At 39.2% G+C, this 14912-nt stretch overlaps 1 protein-coding gene across 4 annotated transcripts in view; it reads left to right on the top strand.

Moving 5' to 3' along the window:
- The window catches only part of LOC117234817 (synapse-associated protein 1-like), a 95727-nt gene that overhangs the window by 70424 nt on the left and 10391 nt on the right, over positions 1 to 14912 (top strand). For all 4 annotated transcript variants that reach the window (XM_033496378.1, XM_033496374.1, XM_033496376.1 and 1 more), the window contains 3 exons: positions 5744 to 5881; positions 7874 to 8013; positions 11135 to 11274. In XM_033496378.1, the coding sequence (XP_033352269.1) occupies positions 5744 to 5881; positions 7874 to 8013; positions 11135 to 11274 (418 nt within the window). The remainder of the gene's footprint in view (positions 1 to 5743; positions 5882 to 7873; positions 8014 to 11134; positions 11275 to 14912) is intronic.

Below are 14912 nucleotides of genomic sequence, written 5' to 3' on the forward strand. Positions count from 1 at the left end.
ATGAAATTTCCGGCAGGAATTTAACCACGATGAGAGCACTTTCCCGTGTATCCTGTAAAAATATCGTATTACACGACGCCTTGTTATTTTCGCGATATAATGCCTCGAATGTTTAGATATCGTACATGTGGTAAAATAATAGGATTTATAAATTAATAGTAGATAAATTAGTAAAAGCTATATTGATCACACACTTGTGCAATTATAAATTAAATTACATATAGATTTATTAATAATGATCAGCTTGCTGTGGAATTCTGCGAGGTCCGACTATGAATGACAATTCTACTGTTGCTTGTGTCACGCCTTCTGTCTTTTACGGGGAAACGATACTTTGCTGTTAACCGGTTTAATATTATCTAAACATTCTTTTATTTGCTTTAGGAATTAAATAGTTAAACAAACGAAGACAATAAAATAAAAATAAAGAAATCTTCGTACGAGGATTAATCGAAAGGTCATAGCGCGGTTCATCCGCGGTTTTCAATATACGTTTGCGTCACTTTGAAATCAATTCACCCTTAGAGCTAAAAAATTGTGGTTCTTCAAACGCAGCTGTTTTGTCTTTGTATCTCTCCGATACAGATGAGAAAACAAATGTGAGGGGTCACGTTGAACGTTACGTATCCTCGTGGTTACCACGGGTAATTCCCCATGAACTTCTCCATGGAATTTTAAACTTCTATTATCGTACAGGTATATTCATACGTTGACTTCTCTTTAATTATACTTCTCTTTAATACAAAATTTATAGTAAAAAGTTTTTCTCGCAAAAATAAGTATCCACGTAAATAAATATTTATATATGGCATATCTAATTTCATTTGTACCATACATACAAACTATATATATATATACATACACATACAAAATAGAGAACTACGGAAAGATCTCCAAGTCCCCACGGTGAAGTAGAAAATTCAGCGAATATACGACAGATAGAAATCGAGCACGATCAAACATCCAAACTCGCTAGCCAATATATCGTTCACTGAAAGTACCATTAAAAAAGACTGAAAAAGAAAGAACCTAGCGACGTAAGCTCAGACGTAAATGTATTCTCGTAATAGCGCTAATCCAGTGCCATAATTATCAACCACACGCTTAAGCATCCTTAAAAGCTAGAACAGTCTGCCAAAATTATTTCTACGTCCTACAGAACGAATTGCAGGAATTTAGCAAAGCTCATCTTAAAGAAAAAAAAAACAAAATTCCATTTGAAACGAAAACATAACTGCCCCTAGATCTAAATATTACGAACACCACTCTGTATACTATTTCTCCGTCACTCGGCCGGATTTAAAAAGAAGTTTATAGATTCGAAGCTTTTACGCGAATCCGAAGCTTCTCTCTGTCCAGAAGGTGCCAGTGAATTTCTCGCAAACGCTGTTTCATTTCTGTAGCTTGTCTCGCCATAGATATCGATTTATCGGATACAATCCACCACGCCGGATGGTGTTCCTCCAGGTTTCCACCTAGCACTGCAGGCTTCCGGGAACGGGAACGCGATACACCGAACCGGATCGCCAAATCAAATTCATGGCGAGCGCATAACTCCAGAGAGAAACTGCCCGCGTAGGATAAAGGGGGATGAAATGCAGTGACGGATTAACCCTGGATTTCCCTGCAGCGATCGAGATCCTGGAGCCGCGAGTTGCCCTTTCATTCGATGCGATCGTCACACTTGCACGTCTTCCGGTGATCTCTCGCTGAATTCGAGTCCGCGTCCAGCTTTCTTCATAGATCGTGGAAAATACGACGAGCGTTCGTCCCTTCCTCTTTGAATTCTGCGTTGGAAGAATAATATATTAATATAAGACTCTGTGTCGTCAGAGAAATCTAACAGCGACGATTCTTTGTCGTTCTTAGGAAGTTTCTAACGTAAGGATATTTTTTAAATATATTTCCCAACCAGAGGAAAACTGGGTTTTTAGAAAAATTTATCGTCTTCAGAGGTATGGCTGTTGATTATCATCGAGGGCAGTCGGTTCTCACAGTTTATCTTGATAGTAGAAAATAATGGGCGTCCAGGGAATTTTTTAAGTGTATTTTCCGGCCAAAGAAATTCATTCTTTACAAACTTCGGTATTTTAATATAGTTGGCTCTCGTAATTCATCGTGGCCGTGGAAGCAAACGAATGACACTGGAATTTTCTAATTATATTTCTCAGGGGGCAAAATTTAAAAAACTTGGTACTCTAAGAAACGTAGATTTTGATTGCTATCAAACATAGTTGATTTATAGGATTCACCTCGATAGTAGGAAACAATATACGTTAAATATCGTACGTTCCTAAGATTTCTCGCGTTTCCATAGCTTCAATCCCGACAATACATTTAAACGAGCGAAGGAAATACATTTTTCACCTCGTTAATCCTTAGCTCCCAGTATACTAGGTTCGTTTGCCTGATTTATGAAGCGTGCAATTTATACAACTTGTCGTATCGATCAGTAGTCAGAGCAGGTAATAAATAGAATAAATAATAAACCGAGATCGTGTTGTCGTGTTAGGACGGTCTCCGATTACCGTGAAAAATACTTGTTCGTACGTGGAAATTGTACTCGGATCCGCAGTCCTAATGGCGAAGTCATATATTCGCGTGATCAACGGTTATAAAAATTCGCCACGGGACGTGTACACAATTGTAAAAGAATGACGTAGACCTATCGACCTGCTGCTGGTGCAGCAAAAATAAACCGAGTTTTCTGGGCCACTGGCGCACCAATTCCTAGATCCGACGCCCGGAAATCGTGACGCTATGTTCAACTTTGGAAAAATATATATCTTCCTTCGAACAAAGCTTGCAGCTTACGTAGATTGACAGATTTTGAAGAAATTGTAACCGAGAACTAATCCACGTGGCGCCGGCAGTCTGCCGTACCATTCGATATCAATGAGACAACCATCCGGTTTCATCTCTACGCTAGTTTGTTCGTCTTCGTAGTAGTTGGCGCAAATATTGAATCGAAGATTACCTTCCGGACGTTAGGTCGTCGGATTGCTTGGCAAATGAGAAATTTCATAACAGTGTGATATAAATTTATTTAAATATACTTTATCTAATAGAAATGTTCGCTGTACGTTTCGATCCGGTGAAAAGTTGAACAGAAATTTTTAACGTTCATGGTCACTCTGCCGGAAGAACGATTATAATTGCGACGTCGTTCCTCTTTTACGTTGGCATGATTATTCGCGTTAAGCGCAATATTCTATTCGGGGAATAAGAATAATAGATGAACGGTAAATATTAATACGGAAATTGAATAGATGGATTCAATTTGTATAAACTCGATGAAATAAAATTCAATCGATATGTAGATTCTATCGCAACTTTATAATACGATTTACAATCTACCACGATGGATGTTTAATAAATTCTATATTATACCGTAAAATTGTATTATTGGCGGTAAATTGAACTTTCGAACGAATGGAATTGTCGTTGAAAAACATTCGCGGAAAATTTAGAAATATTTGAATCGAAGCATGGACCGAGAAACGCCAGATCTCTATACCGATATTTCATTTTTCCAATCGAAAGTTTTTGACAAATGCATCGACAAGAAAATTTGTACGATTTCATTTCGTAGGTAGATGGTTCTGTCTGTTGGTGACCTGCCTCTTAACGACCAATAGGTCACAGCCATCAGAGATTACGACTGCAAGGTGAAAAAACAAAGAAGAATGGCACTCAATCTCCGTATAGCAATTTCTGTCAACGACAAAAGTCGTTTATTCAGCGTTGTGATTGGTGGCGTTTAACGGTCAAACTTATTAAAGCTCGAAACAAAAATATCGATCCCTTGCGGACGCGTTGTGGTTAATGAAGAATGCGCAACGATGATGCATTGTCTGTTCCGAGTGAAGGACTTCGTTGACCCAAATACGAACGCAATACGTAATAAGGGGACTTGTCGAACCAAGCTCGATGCCTGGTGCTACACGATGTCCCGATGCATTGCGATTCTTCCAATTCGATTTTCGAATCAGAAATTGTTGATCGTCAGGTTCTTTCGCTTTTAGTGCAACCATGTCGGATATCGTTTGTATTTGTCTACTGAATCGCAGCCTGGTTCGTCTTGTACAACGAAACTACCGCGGAATAAATTATACTTTTAATTGAAATTCGTATAACTGATTCTCATATGATACTCGATCGAGTCAAATAATTACAATTCACCTAAATAGTAAGAATCGTTTGTATTAAATTTCTTCGGTCAAAGTTTAGCTTAGGTTTGATAAATTAACTTTTTGTTCCGAATTAAAGCCCTTACGTCGAATTACCTCTGTGGTATCACGAATTTCGTTGATCCCGGCACCGTACACCAGTGAAAGCTAATTTGATCCTCGGAACCACAAACGACATCGATTGCCTTAAGACTAACTCGTAATATCACGTGTCTCGGGGTAACGTCGGGTTCATCAAGTCAAAGATCGCCAAGATCTTCGTTGACCCGAATACTAGAGCGATAATAAGAAGACTTGTCCGGTGGAGTTTTAGCTCCGACATCAGTGGAACGTCCTGCCTTTAATCCTTTCGGTTGCTCCGTATCTCCACGATCCGAGCTCATCCATTTTTCTTCGTTCTAAGCTGGATCCCTGCCATTCGTTTCATTGTACCTGCTGTCGCTTCACATTTCATGCTTACCGCGCTTTCCTTTCCTTTTTTCTTTTCTTTTTTAAATTTCATTTATTTAACCGGAAGACAGCTAGCTATTCTCTGGGCGTCAAAGAAGAATTTCTATCCGGCTCTTAATGCAGATCCTCGACCGTAATACGGAATAAGTAGCTTTTAATTATCAAGGAGACGGATTTACTCATTCCATCGGATAAAACCAACCTTTAGAAGAAAAGCTGTTATAAAATCAGCATACGTTTCCTACTAGCCGGCTTCCTTGGAAATTAAATAAACGAAGGAAGGTCGCATATAGCTGCTCTGATTGACGCTAGTTACTCACGCGATTGTTTCGCAGATAGAATCTCCACGTTTCTATACCTAAGTAATTTGTATTACGTATGCAGCGTATATTTTACTATCATTTTTATTAAATGTCGCGAGATATTTCAAATGTCAAAAATAACGACCACGTTGCCACACAAACACAGCTGTCCCAATTCCATCTCCATTCCAACGCTTGTCTTCTTCATTAGGTATCCTAAAGAGTATACCAAATCTGAAAAGCGTCGATAGAAATCCAACAACGAACCGATTGTACCATTCCTTTCTTCAATTACAAATCACAATTAAATCATCCAACGCAAACTCAAATTGTCAAGCCTCCAGCTCCAGCCTCGTGCTATCTTCTTCGTTAAATTTCCACGTGACATCTGAAATCTCAAAAATGACGTTCGCATAATAAATCTAATTATTCTCTGATTCTGCTATCTATTTCTATTTCCACGAGACTGCTAAATCCAGCGTACGAACGAGACGACGTATCCAGCGTGGCTCGACGTGATCAATACGATCTTAGCCGCAGCGCGCGGCTATCGACGAAAATACGATAAGAACGATCTAATTAACCAAGAGGTGAACGAACCCTGTCACGGGCTCTTCTCGCTTTTTACCGTGGAAACTCGTCGCGTGGCGTGGAAATAGCTACCCATCGGCGCGACACAGTCCTCGTCGATGATAGCGATAATTGCTCTCTATAACGTGGCCTCCAACGAGACACACATAACGCGCTTACTAGCATTGCTAGTGACAGCTGCTCTCTAACGCGGAATTAATGCTGTTCCAGAGATTGGTCGCTGAGCTGAACAAAGAACAGGAGGCTTTCATTGCCAACAAGCATACCGAAAAGGGTGAGGCCGTCGCACCGTGGGTCGGTGCACCCAACGAGGACATACTCCGCGAGGAATGCTTATCTCTGTCGACGGTGAGTAATTCCTCTGTGTCTCCTATTTTCGTTGCTAGTATACTCTCGTTCTAGAGAAGAGGGAACAGTTCGAGTCCACACACACACACACACACACGGAATACGCGTCGCGATCGTTCTTGGGGAAAACGAAACGAAAGTGCCGAGAGTGATTCGCAACTGGATTCCCATAGCAAACAATGACCTCTTGCCACGCGTTTCGGGTACATGTCTTGGCGTGTTAAGACGGACGCGACGTGTATTTCGCTATGCAGATTTTTCGATGAGAATTAATGTACTCTACTAAATATTCAGCATTGGAACATTCGCTGATGTTTAGTACAAATTGAATGTTTTTCTCGGGTTTTATTTTTTACCTACGGTGAAATTTCGTTTATACGAACTTGTCGGGGAACAAATAGTTTATATGGAATTCGTATAACATTGGTTTTCATCAACTATGATTTTCCGGTTATATAATAGGAAATCGAATAAATGGATTTCCATCGAGTATTTGTTTGATTTAACTAAAACTTTGTCCGAATCAATTCTGCTCGTGCGAACGCAGATTTTTATCGTATCTTGTTATAAAATAAAGTAAAATTCGTTGGAGTGTTTCGATAAATAGCGATACTTAGAGTAGGTGTCCTGTTACTTTTTAGTCAAGAAATCGTGCGGTTTAATTCCTTCGCTGTAATTGTCTCTTTTGAAATTAAAGTATAGAACGTATAAGAATTACATACAAACTTTGTACTTGATTAGTTTCATTTCTCTAATATTTTACAATTGTCCCGGAAAGGCTTGAATGTCACGTATAGTTGCTCGTATTAATCAAAGGGTTAATGAACTCGTGCAACGGGTTATAGACAAAGATTTTCGATTCCCAGTTAGATTGGCTTGCATTGCGTTTCGAGATCGAAACAGAGCAGTTGATATCTCGCAGCGACATACACAGATGGGCATAGATATGCACATGTTTAATTTGATTCATGATTTAATAATACGTATGAATGATAACGCAGTGACCATGTATCATAGAGGCTTCGAAATTACTGTGTCAATTTATGATGACATAACTGATCGAGTCCGATACGATTCTCTCATGGGAGAAATAAGATGAATTAAATAAAATTCCAATTAAACATTTACAATGCTGTTAAAATACATTAATGACAATGTCGATTGGCAAATTTGAAAAAAACATATCTCACGAGTAGCTGATCATTTTGATTGATTTATTGTGACAGTATGTAAATTAATAATCAGCTCGAGACTAAAAGGGGTATATGACATACATATATTGTATTATATATTATACATTCTTATACAATTAACAAATTATAAATTTAAATCGATTATTGAGAATGTAATGCATAGTATATTAAAATTAATAAATTTAAAATATACCGTTGCTTTCGATAATTAATCGACTTTGTTCGCGTTTTGAAAATCAACGAAAATCATAGGATACGGAAAATCGTCAAATATTTGAATACATTCGAGCCGCAGCATGTGTACAATTCGTAACAAAAAGACATAATCTATCCACAGTCACGCTGTAGACAAAATTAGGCACTGTTAATTACAGTGAGGAGATCGTGTCGCGATTAGTATAACGATCTCTAAAGTTGAAATTGCTTCCCCCCGAGTAACAGAGTATCTGCTCTATTAAATCGAATCGATTCTTCTTTAAGTGGACTTCTTGGAACGACGATTTCGTTAATCCTGCACGGATCTTGGCTGATCCGTTAAATGTATGATAAATCTTTTTATAAACAGCAGGTTTAATTAAAGATTCATTGACCAAGGCTAATTAATTTAATTTAACGTTATTAAATCAAAATAAAGCAGTTCGATCGAATCAAACTAAACAAATTAAATTAGGTTCGTTAACTTAATTTACAAATTGTCTAATTTCAGATTATCCACTGGCGATTTAATTCGCGTACCATTTAAAAGTGGTGGTCGAAAAAGCGTAAAGGAATTTCGGTAATTTGGGAATGTTGATTTCAGGATCAACGTAACTTCCTGAAACCCCCACCAAAGGAAGTCGATTTCCCTTGGGACTTTGAGGCTGTGCAACCAATGGCACAGGCCACTCTCGCACTAGATCCTAACTTGGAGAACATGAGGTTCCAGCTTGTGCCGAAAGTGTGAGTAATTTTACCAAATTGTTACTCAACTAATCGTACTTTAGAAATTGCATTTATGCCATGATAACATTTTGCAAAATGATATTGAAACTATGTCCGTAAGTTTGAGATGCTAATTTAGATGTACACAAGGAAATTAATATTACTATGTCCGAGAATAGTGTCGAAGGAAAAGGAGATTTTGGAGAAGTCGAAGCAATTAAAATATTAAAAAAAAATATATATGTCGGAGATGAAAGAACACCGGAGCCTTTGAAATTTTGGATAATCCCGCAACATTGTAATCTAGAGTCTACTATAGCTGTAATTAAACAATTCTAGTTATTCAATCCGATTGTAATTGTTCGCGAACTGTGATAATGAGCTTGGGCTCGAGGCGACAGCCAGTCGCCGAACGTAGCCGCGGTCACGGGATGAACGCTTTGTCTAACAAAGGTATGGAATAATTCTATAGCTCTCCTTAAAAGAAATATTCGTGGCGACACGCGACAGTAAACATTCCAACGGTTTCTGTCCCGTGGCTCGCCACACGCAGACCCTATTCTTCGAGCAAGATGATTGCCAGATGTCGATGCGTCTCCGCAGTACATGTTCAGCTAGCTCGAGGGCCCGTTATAAATTTTAAGATTTAGTCAACTAAAGTCCTTCAAATAGACAAACAGTCTTTGTCCCAACTACGGGAAAATAGGGGAGACCTATTTTTCAACGAGCGGCGTCTCCCACTAGCAACTTTCCCTCGAGGGCGGCTAGCATCTTTTTCTAACCACCGATATGGAGATTGACCAATTAGCAGCAACGCCAAATTCCCTCACCTTCTGAACGAAGGCTATCCTCGACGAATCCGATGATCTCGCGTCCTTAGACAGACCCCGTTATAGTTTTCCTCTGTGGCATCATCGGGACGGGAAATTCATTCTCTGTCGCGATCTCATCGACGAAAAGAGTAACCCCTTACGACCCGTGGATATTACGCGTCCGACTTAGATTTTGTGAGCACGTTCATCTATCATCCCGTCGACTGCGGATTCGTTATTGAACCTAAGATCATTGCCATTAGTTTCTCGAGTATCTAATTACCACGGTTACTTGTCCAGTTCTATGATAATCGTATTTGCATTAGTCGAAGTCTTCTCTATTGCATAGCGACACGTGTAATCCAAACGAAGATTCGTTTCACGCCCCTAACCCTGATTCTAATGTAAAGCCGACATATATATTCAATACTAGAAGAATCGGTGTTATTTTTCTCCAATTCCATTAATACGAGATAACAGAAATAGTTATTTTCACTAACAAATATCATTGTTCGGAAATATTTGATTTCAAAGGAAGACGAGTGTATTTGTCTATTTTGTTTAAAATAATAGCAAGTTCCACTTTCGTAATAGTGTTTAAAGTATCTGGAGAGTACACATGTGCATCGTACACATACGCGCACAGTAATAATTTTCAGCCAAATGCTAAAACGTACTGTTGGAAACGTCAGGCACATAATTGAATAAAGCCCGTGCTTTTGAACTTCCATTTACGATGATTGCACATACTTAACTCTAATGAATTAAATAATTTGATATAACGAAATAACAAGTAACAATTCTGTGTACAACAATATCAAAAAGAGTCGCGTACAAGAGGATAAAATGAGACACCCTGATAATTAACAAAAACTATTCGTCGAAAAAAAACTTGATACAAATCTCCTTATTTCTTCGGCAATATTAAACAGACTTTTTATATTCAAACTCGGGGCACGGAAATTCCTCCGTCATTTCAAATTCAAGCCTCTATTAACTCGAGCCCTCCACATCTAATTCCACTCTAACTCCATTCCATCTCAACCAACTAGAACCAAAATCATTCTGAAACCTTTACAAAGAGAAAATCTCTGCAAAATCCCTCTGGAATTCCCCCTGCGAATCTTCTCTCTGACTTTCCTCTAGAGATCGCCAAACTTACGGACAGGCTACGTTGCATCGCAAACCACAGGTACTTTTAGTATTCAGATGGTTGTCATAGTTGGTACGTAAATTTATTCTCCGCTTCAGTTGATCGCGTCTAACGATGGAAATTGATTTATAGTTTACACGTCTCTCTTAAAAATACATTAAAAATACATGAACACGTGGGTTCGCTTCTCTCGCAATCGTCTCGCATCATAGAACATACGAAATTTTTATTATTAGTCGGAAATGTTGTCGTATCTACCGAAATGAAACTATTGCGAGTATTGCAAGACGCGCGGTACAAAGCTTCAAGTGAATTTTGTTCTACATTTTTTATTTAGTTTCGTACGTAGAATATCCCACCCAACGTTCACCTCGCAAGGTATTGAGAATTAATCGAGTTAAGGTGCATTTGTTAAAATTTCAAATTCGATTTCCTCGTAAACAAGGCTTCGAAAGAAAAGATATTATTCCAGATTTTCGACTTACTCCTCCGTACAATAATCTGTCGCGATTGTCCATTCGTATACGATCGCACTTGTCGAAGCCTTCAAAAGCTTGATTTTCTCGCAAACGAAGATACAAACGAGGAGATTTTATTTTAGAATTTAGATTCGTTCTTTGTAGACTTTCTACGTAAGTTCCCATTCGCGAGTTTACCTACGCGTTTGCCTTACACGTAGCACGCGTTTCGCTACGCAGTGTACAATATCGCGTGACTGAGAAAGCGAACCAAACGTACGAAGATCGAGCGATCAACATCAAATCTTCATCGCTGGCGTATATCAACTGTGAACTATATCGTGTGAGCTTCAACCATAAAATACCTCTGCCGCTATCAGCTACGACATATCTCTTCCAACTTGTCAAATTTGCGGAAGTGGCTCAGGAAGCGAGTTTCTAATTGCGAGTTATTTCAAGACGCACCTATCAATCTCCGGAAGATCAATACGCATTCGAGCTCCCACGTTTCTACGTACGAGGAAACGCGGATAACCCACGACCAGTGTTATTTACCCACCGACTAAATTATATCAGTCGACGGTGGCTGGCGTTAATTGGCAATTTCCAAAGCGACATTCGATTACGGTTGACCGGAAGTCGTGTGGCTTCTCTGCTAGCAAGACTCTGGACGAATTCGCGCCCCTAAATTAATACTCGACATCTGTATCGTGCAGAATATCAGAAGAGAATTTCTGGCGGAACTACTTCTACCGAGTATCGGTTCTCCGTCAAAGCCACGAGCTGAATACAATGGCCGACCAGACGGAGAACAACCTCAATCAGACTTCCGCCGGAACCGTCGATCAACCTGAAGGTAATTCGAACCTCTGTGCAACCATTTCTCACGCTTATCCAATATTATTATCGTTTATAACATTATTATCGTTCGTTTAACCACTTAACGCACATTTAGTTTACTCGGTTATTTTAATCATTGGCCTTTACGGGTTCACGAGCTGCGATATTTTATATAATGAGATATCTATATGTCTTCTAAAAACATAGCGTGGACCCATTTGCATCGCAAGGCCGTGATTACAGTGGATGTGTGCTCTAACGAACTGTCGTTTTGACGACAACTATTTTTAAAGTTGCATACATATAGACACCCTCGTTGATCGATGCTAAGACTCTTAACGAGGACGAGATAATTGTTAAAAATTGGTAAGAGACTGTTTTTCTTTTATTTTCTTCGTTTATTTTTCGATTATTCTTCGATAATTATACATTTCCCTTCTCAATTGTCGTCTCGACTAATTTCCACAGCATCTATTATTCCTCGGTTTCATGCATTCTGTATATGATTCCACAAATAAAATTGGAATTTTTTTACGAACGTCGTCGAATTTTCTAATTAAATCAATTGGAATTATCTCTTAGTGAGATTTAGATGGAAATATTTTAGGTATCCATATATAATCATCAATTCGTTAGCTTTATTCGATTCTTGCAAACATCTCCGCAAATTATTTCTGTATATTCCAAATCATTATATTGCACGAACACATAATTCGGTTGATTAATCGCTCCTCTGATAACTCACGTTATTCTACGTTGATTATTATATTTTTTACGAGGCCTTAATATTCATGAACGAGGTTGCAGATTCTTATAAAAGCGACTGTTTCGTTTGTCGAAACTGATCGCGTAACAGGCATCCACCGTAACCATACGTTGTTTTTATTACGAAAGATTTCATCGTTCTCGCTAATACATGGAAGAAAAATTTATGCGTCAAGGGGTTAATTTATTTTTATCATACGATATCATCATCGTCATTATCATCGAATCTATCGTTCGACCCTTTCGATCAAAAGTGTTTCGTTTGTGTAACGCTCGACGCGTTCCTCGAACATTTGGAACATCTGCGTTGTTTTTCGAAAGAACAATCATCAGTTTCATTAAATGGTCACAGCCAGTAGTTAGTAGCGTTTCGTCTGTATTTTTCTCTTCCATAAGATCGAGCGATTTTATTGAGACAATTCCGAGGATGGAGCAAAGGTAAGTTAAATTTCGCTTCATCGACTCTCATCGATGCATAGACGTTTGGTGAAATGGTCGTTTACATTTTCATGCAATTCTTTGAAGCAACGCAGATATTTTAAATGGTCAGATCGAACGAAACACTACGCTCGATGGCTATCAATTCAAAACCGGATATCCTGCTTCGTATTTGGTTAACCTTAAGATAATAAATCACGAAAGCAGAGTAGAATGATGGTTAGACGTTGCATAATTCAGAGGAACGGGGTCGAGGTTCGATCGGCCGCGAGTTAAATGAAATACATATTTCATATAGCCGGAGATAGATTTCGCGTAACTGGGATTAGCTAATCAAATTTTTACCATCGAAATCGATACGAAACGGAGTCGGCAAATTGGTCGTGGCTTTTATATACCGGTCGGATTAAACGGTGAACGATTTCAGAGGATATACAGCGGCGTTGCTTTTTCGATTTAACGGCTTCGCGCGATCGCATAAAAGTCACGCGCCGAAAGTACCGCGAATAAAAAAAGGAAACGAATCGGATGAAAAATAACAAAAGTACGGAGAGAACAACACGAAGCATCGCGATTCGATATCCAGCCATCGACGTCACATTGCGTAAAGGGTCGATCGTCGAGCTACGTTTGAAAGCGTGCACACGCGAACCCTTTTCGTTCGTTTCCTCGGTGTGTGCACGTTCGTTGCCTCTTATATTAGTTTGCATCGCAATTTCGAGCCGCTTGACTCGACGTCCTCCTCGTCGCTCCAAGACTAGTACGGTAATTTCCGATCGAAGCGAAGGGATTTTTCGCTCGTTCGACGTCGAGGTGAACCACCGCGCCTGGCGAACGACATCCTTCGCGATCAACCTATCGACCACGATCGAGACCAGAGGAAACGTTTATGGGTGTCGTGCGCACACCGTTCACGTTCGATCGACGGCTCGACGTTCTCCGAAAGACCACCATGCACGGCACATTTCCGAGCCTGATGCGTCGTGTAGATTTATCTGTTCGTCGACGAGCCACAAACAACGTGCTGATGAATCGTGTAAGAGATGAATAGTCGCATCGATGCTGTGAATATCCTAGCGTGGAAAATTTGTATGACGTACTGATGATTGTTTTATCGTGTTATAGGTTCATCGTTCTTTACGATATTGTGGAACTTTTTATCATTTATATACGATGAATATGTACAAAAGAAGTATTATATATTAAATATCAGAAAAGTGTTATGTACAGAAAGTATTTTTACATCGCTGCATTTGTCAGTGTATTTATGTACGTGCGGTTGATTAGACCCAATTGTAATAAATTTTGTATCGTTCAGTGGTAGTTTCGTATGATTACAAAAATATGATACCGTGCGAATGAAATCGTAGAACTTGATTTAAAAACGCTTCGTTAGGAAGTTACGGGTGTACAAATACTTTTCATCGACATTGTAGATCTTATGCGAAAAAAGGTTCAGACGGTCAATATTATTTCCGTTATTTAAGGTTCTCAACGTTATTGTACGTGATAGACCCTTTACACGATCAATATGTATATTGTCAATATATATTGTTGAGAATTGTGGATCTTTGAAGCCGAAATAATGTTACAGGAACACTAAATTTACACTTGGGATTAATATTAGAATAGTTATATATTTATTTTATGGACGATTTCTTGTATATTCATCGATACACATTCGCACGCGTCTCAGCACTTTCTTCTATACCCGACTGTCAACCGACTGAATAGTTTACATTCATCTGTTTTCGAGACGCCGCGCACACACATACCTCCACTCACTGGTACCCACATACAAGTATCTCTTTTTTTTTATATTTACGTGGAGGAAATCCGCACGGACGCCAGACCGCTTCTGGGGAAAGCGGCGTGGTAGTGTCGGACTCCAACCGACTAAAACCGGTATGAACGACTCACCGGGCCCCACATACAAGTATCTCTAAGCACAGAAAATTATACATATCTCAACAAAATATATTGACACTATATTTACATTTTTGGCACTCAAAAAGGATACGAATAAAGTTATTACGTTATCAATTAGAATATGCGCCGAAAATCAAATTCAATACAAACAGCTCGATAGAAGGGTGCGATACAAGTTTCTGAGATTCGTCGCGTATAGTAGTATGTTCCGGTCCGACCACGATTGCGGGTCTATTATTGACAGCGTTGTTCTTTGCCCCCAGCTTCTTGAACTTATAAATTTTTATACCTCGACCAGATCGTTTGGATTCACGAGATCCTTTCTCCCCATACCGTTATCGATGCTTACTCGTGAATTCGGACCCAGTAAATCGCATACAATAATACAGCGAGCTCTTACCGCCCCTGTTTTGATTTCTTCGACGTTAGCATCGATAGCTTGAAAAACTAGCTTCGCAGAATTTTGTACAGACTGTTACACGCCCGTTGTAGTCCGTACTGTTTCCTACGTGCTTCACTTCG

This window comes from Bombus vosnesenskii, unplaced genomic scaffold (genome assembly GCF_011952255.1).
Source record: "Bombus vosnesenskii isolate JDL3184/JDL3185 unplaced genomic scaffold, Bvos_JDL3184-5_v1.1 scf7180000013309, whole genome shotgun sequence".
Classification (NCBI taxonomy): Eukaryota; Metazoa; Arthropoda; class Insecta; order Hymenoptera; family Apidae; genus Bombus; species Bombus vosnesenskii.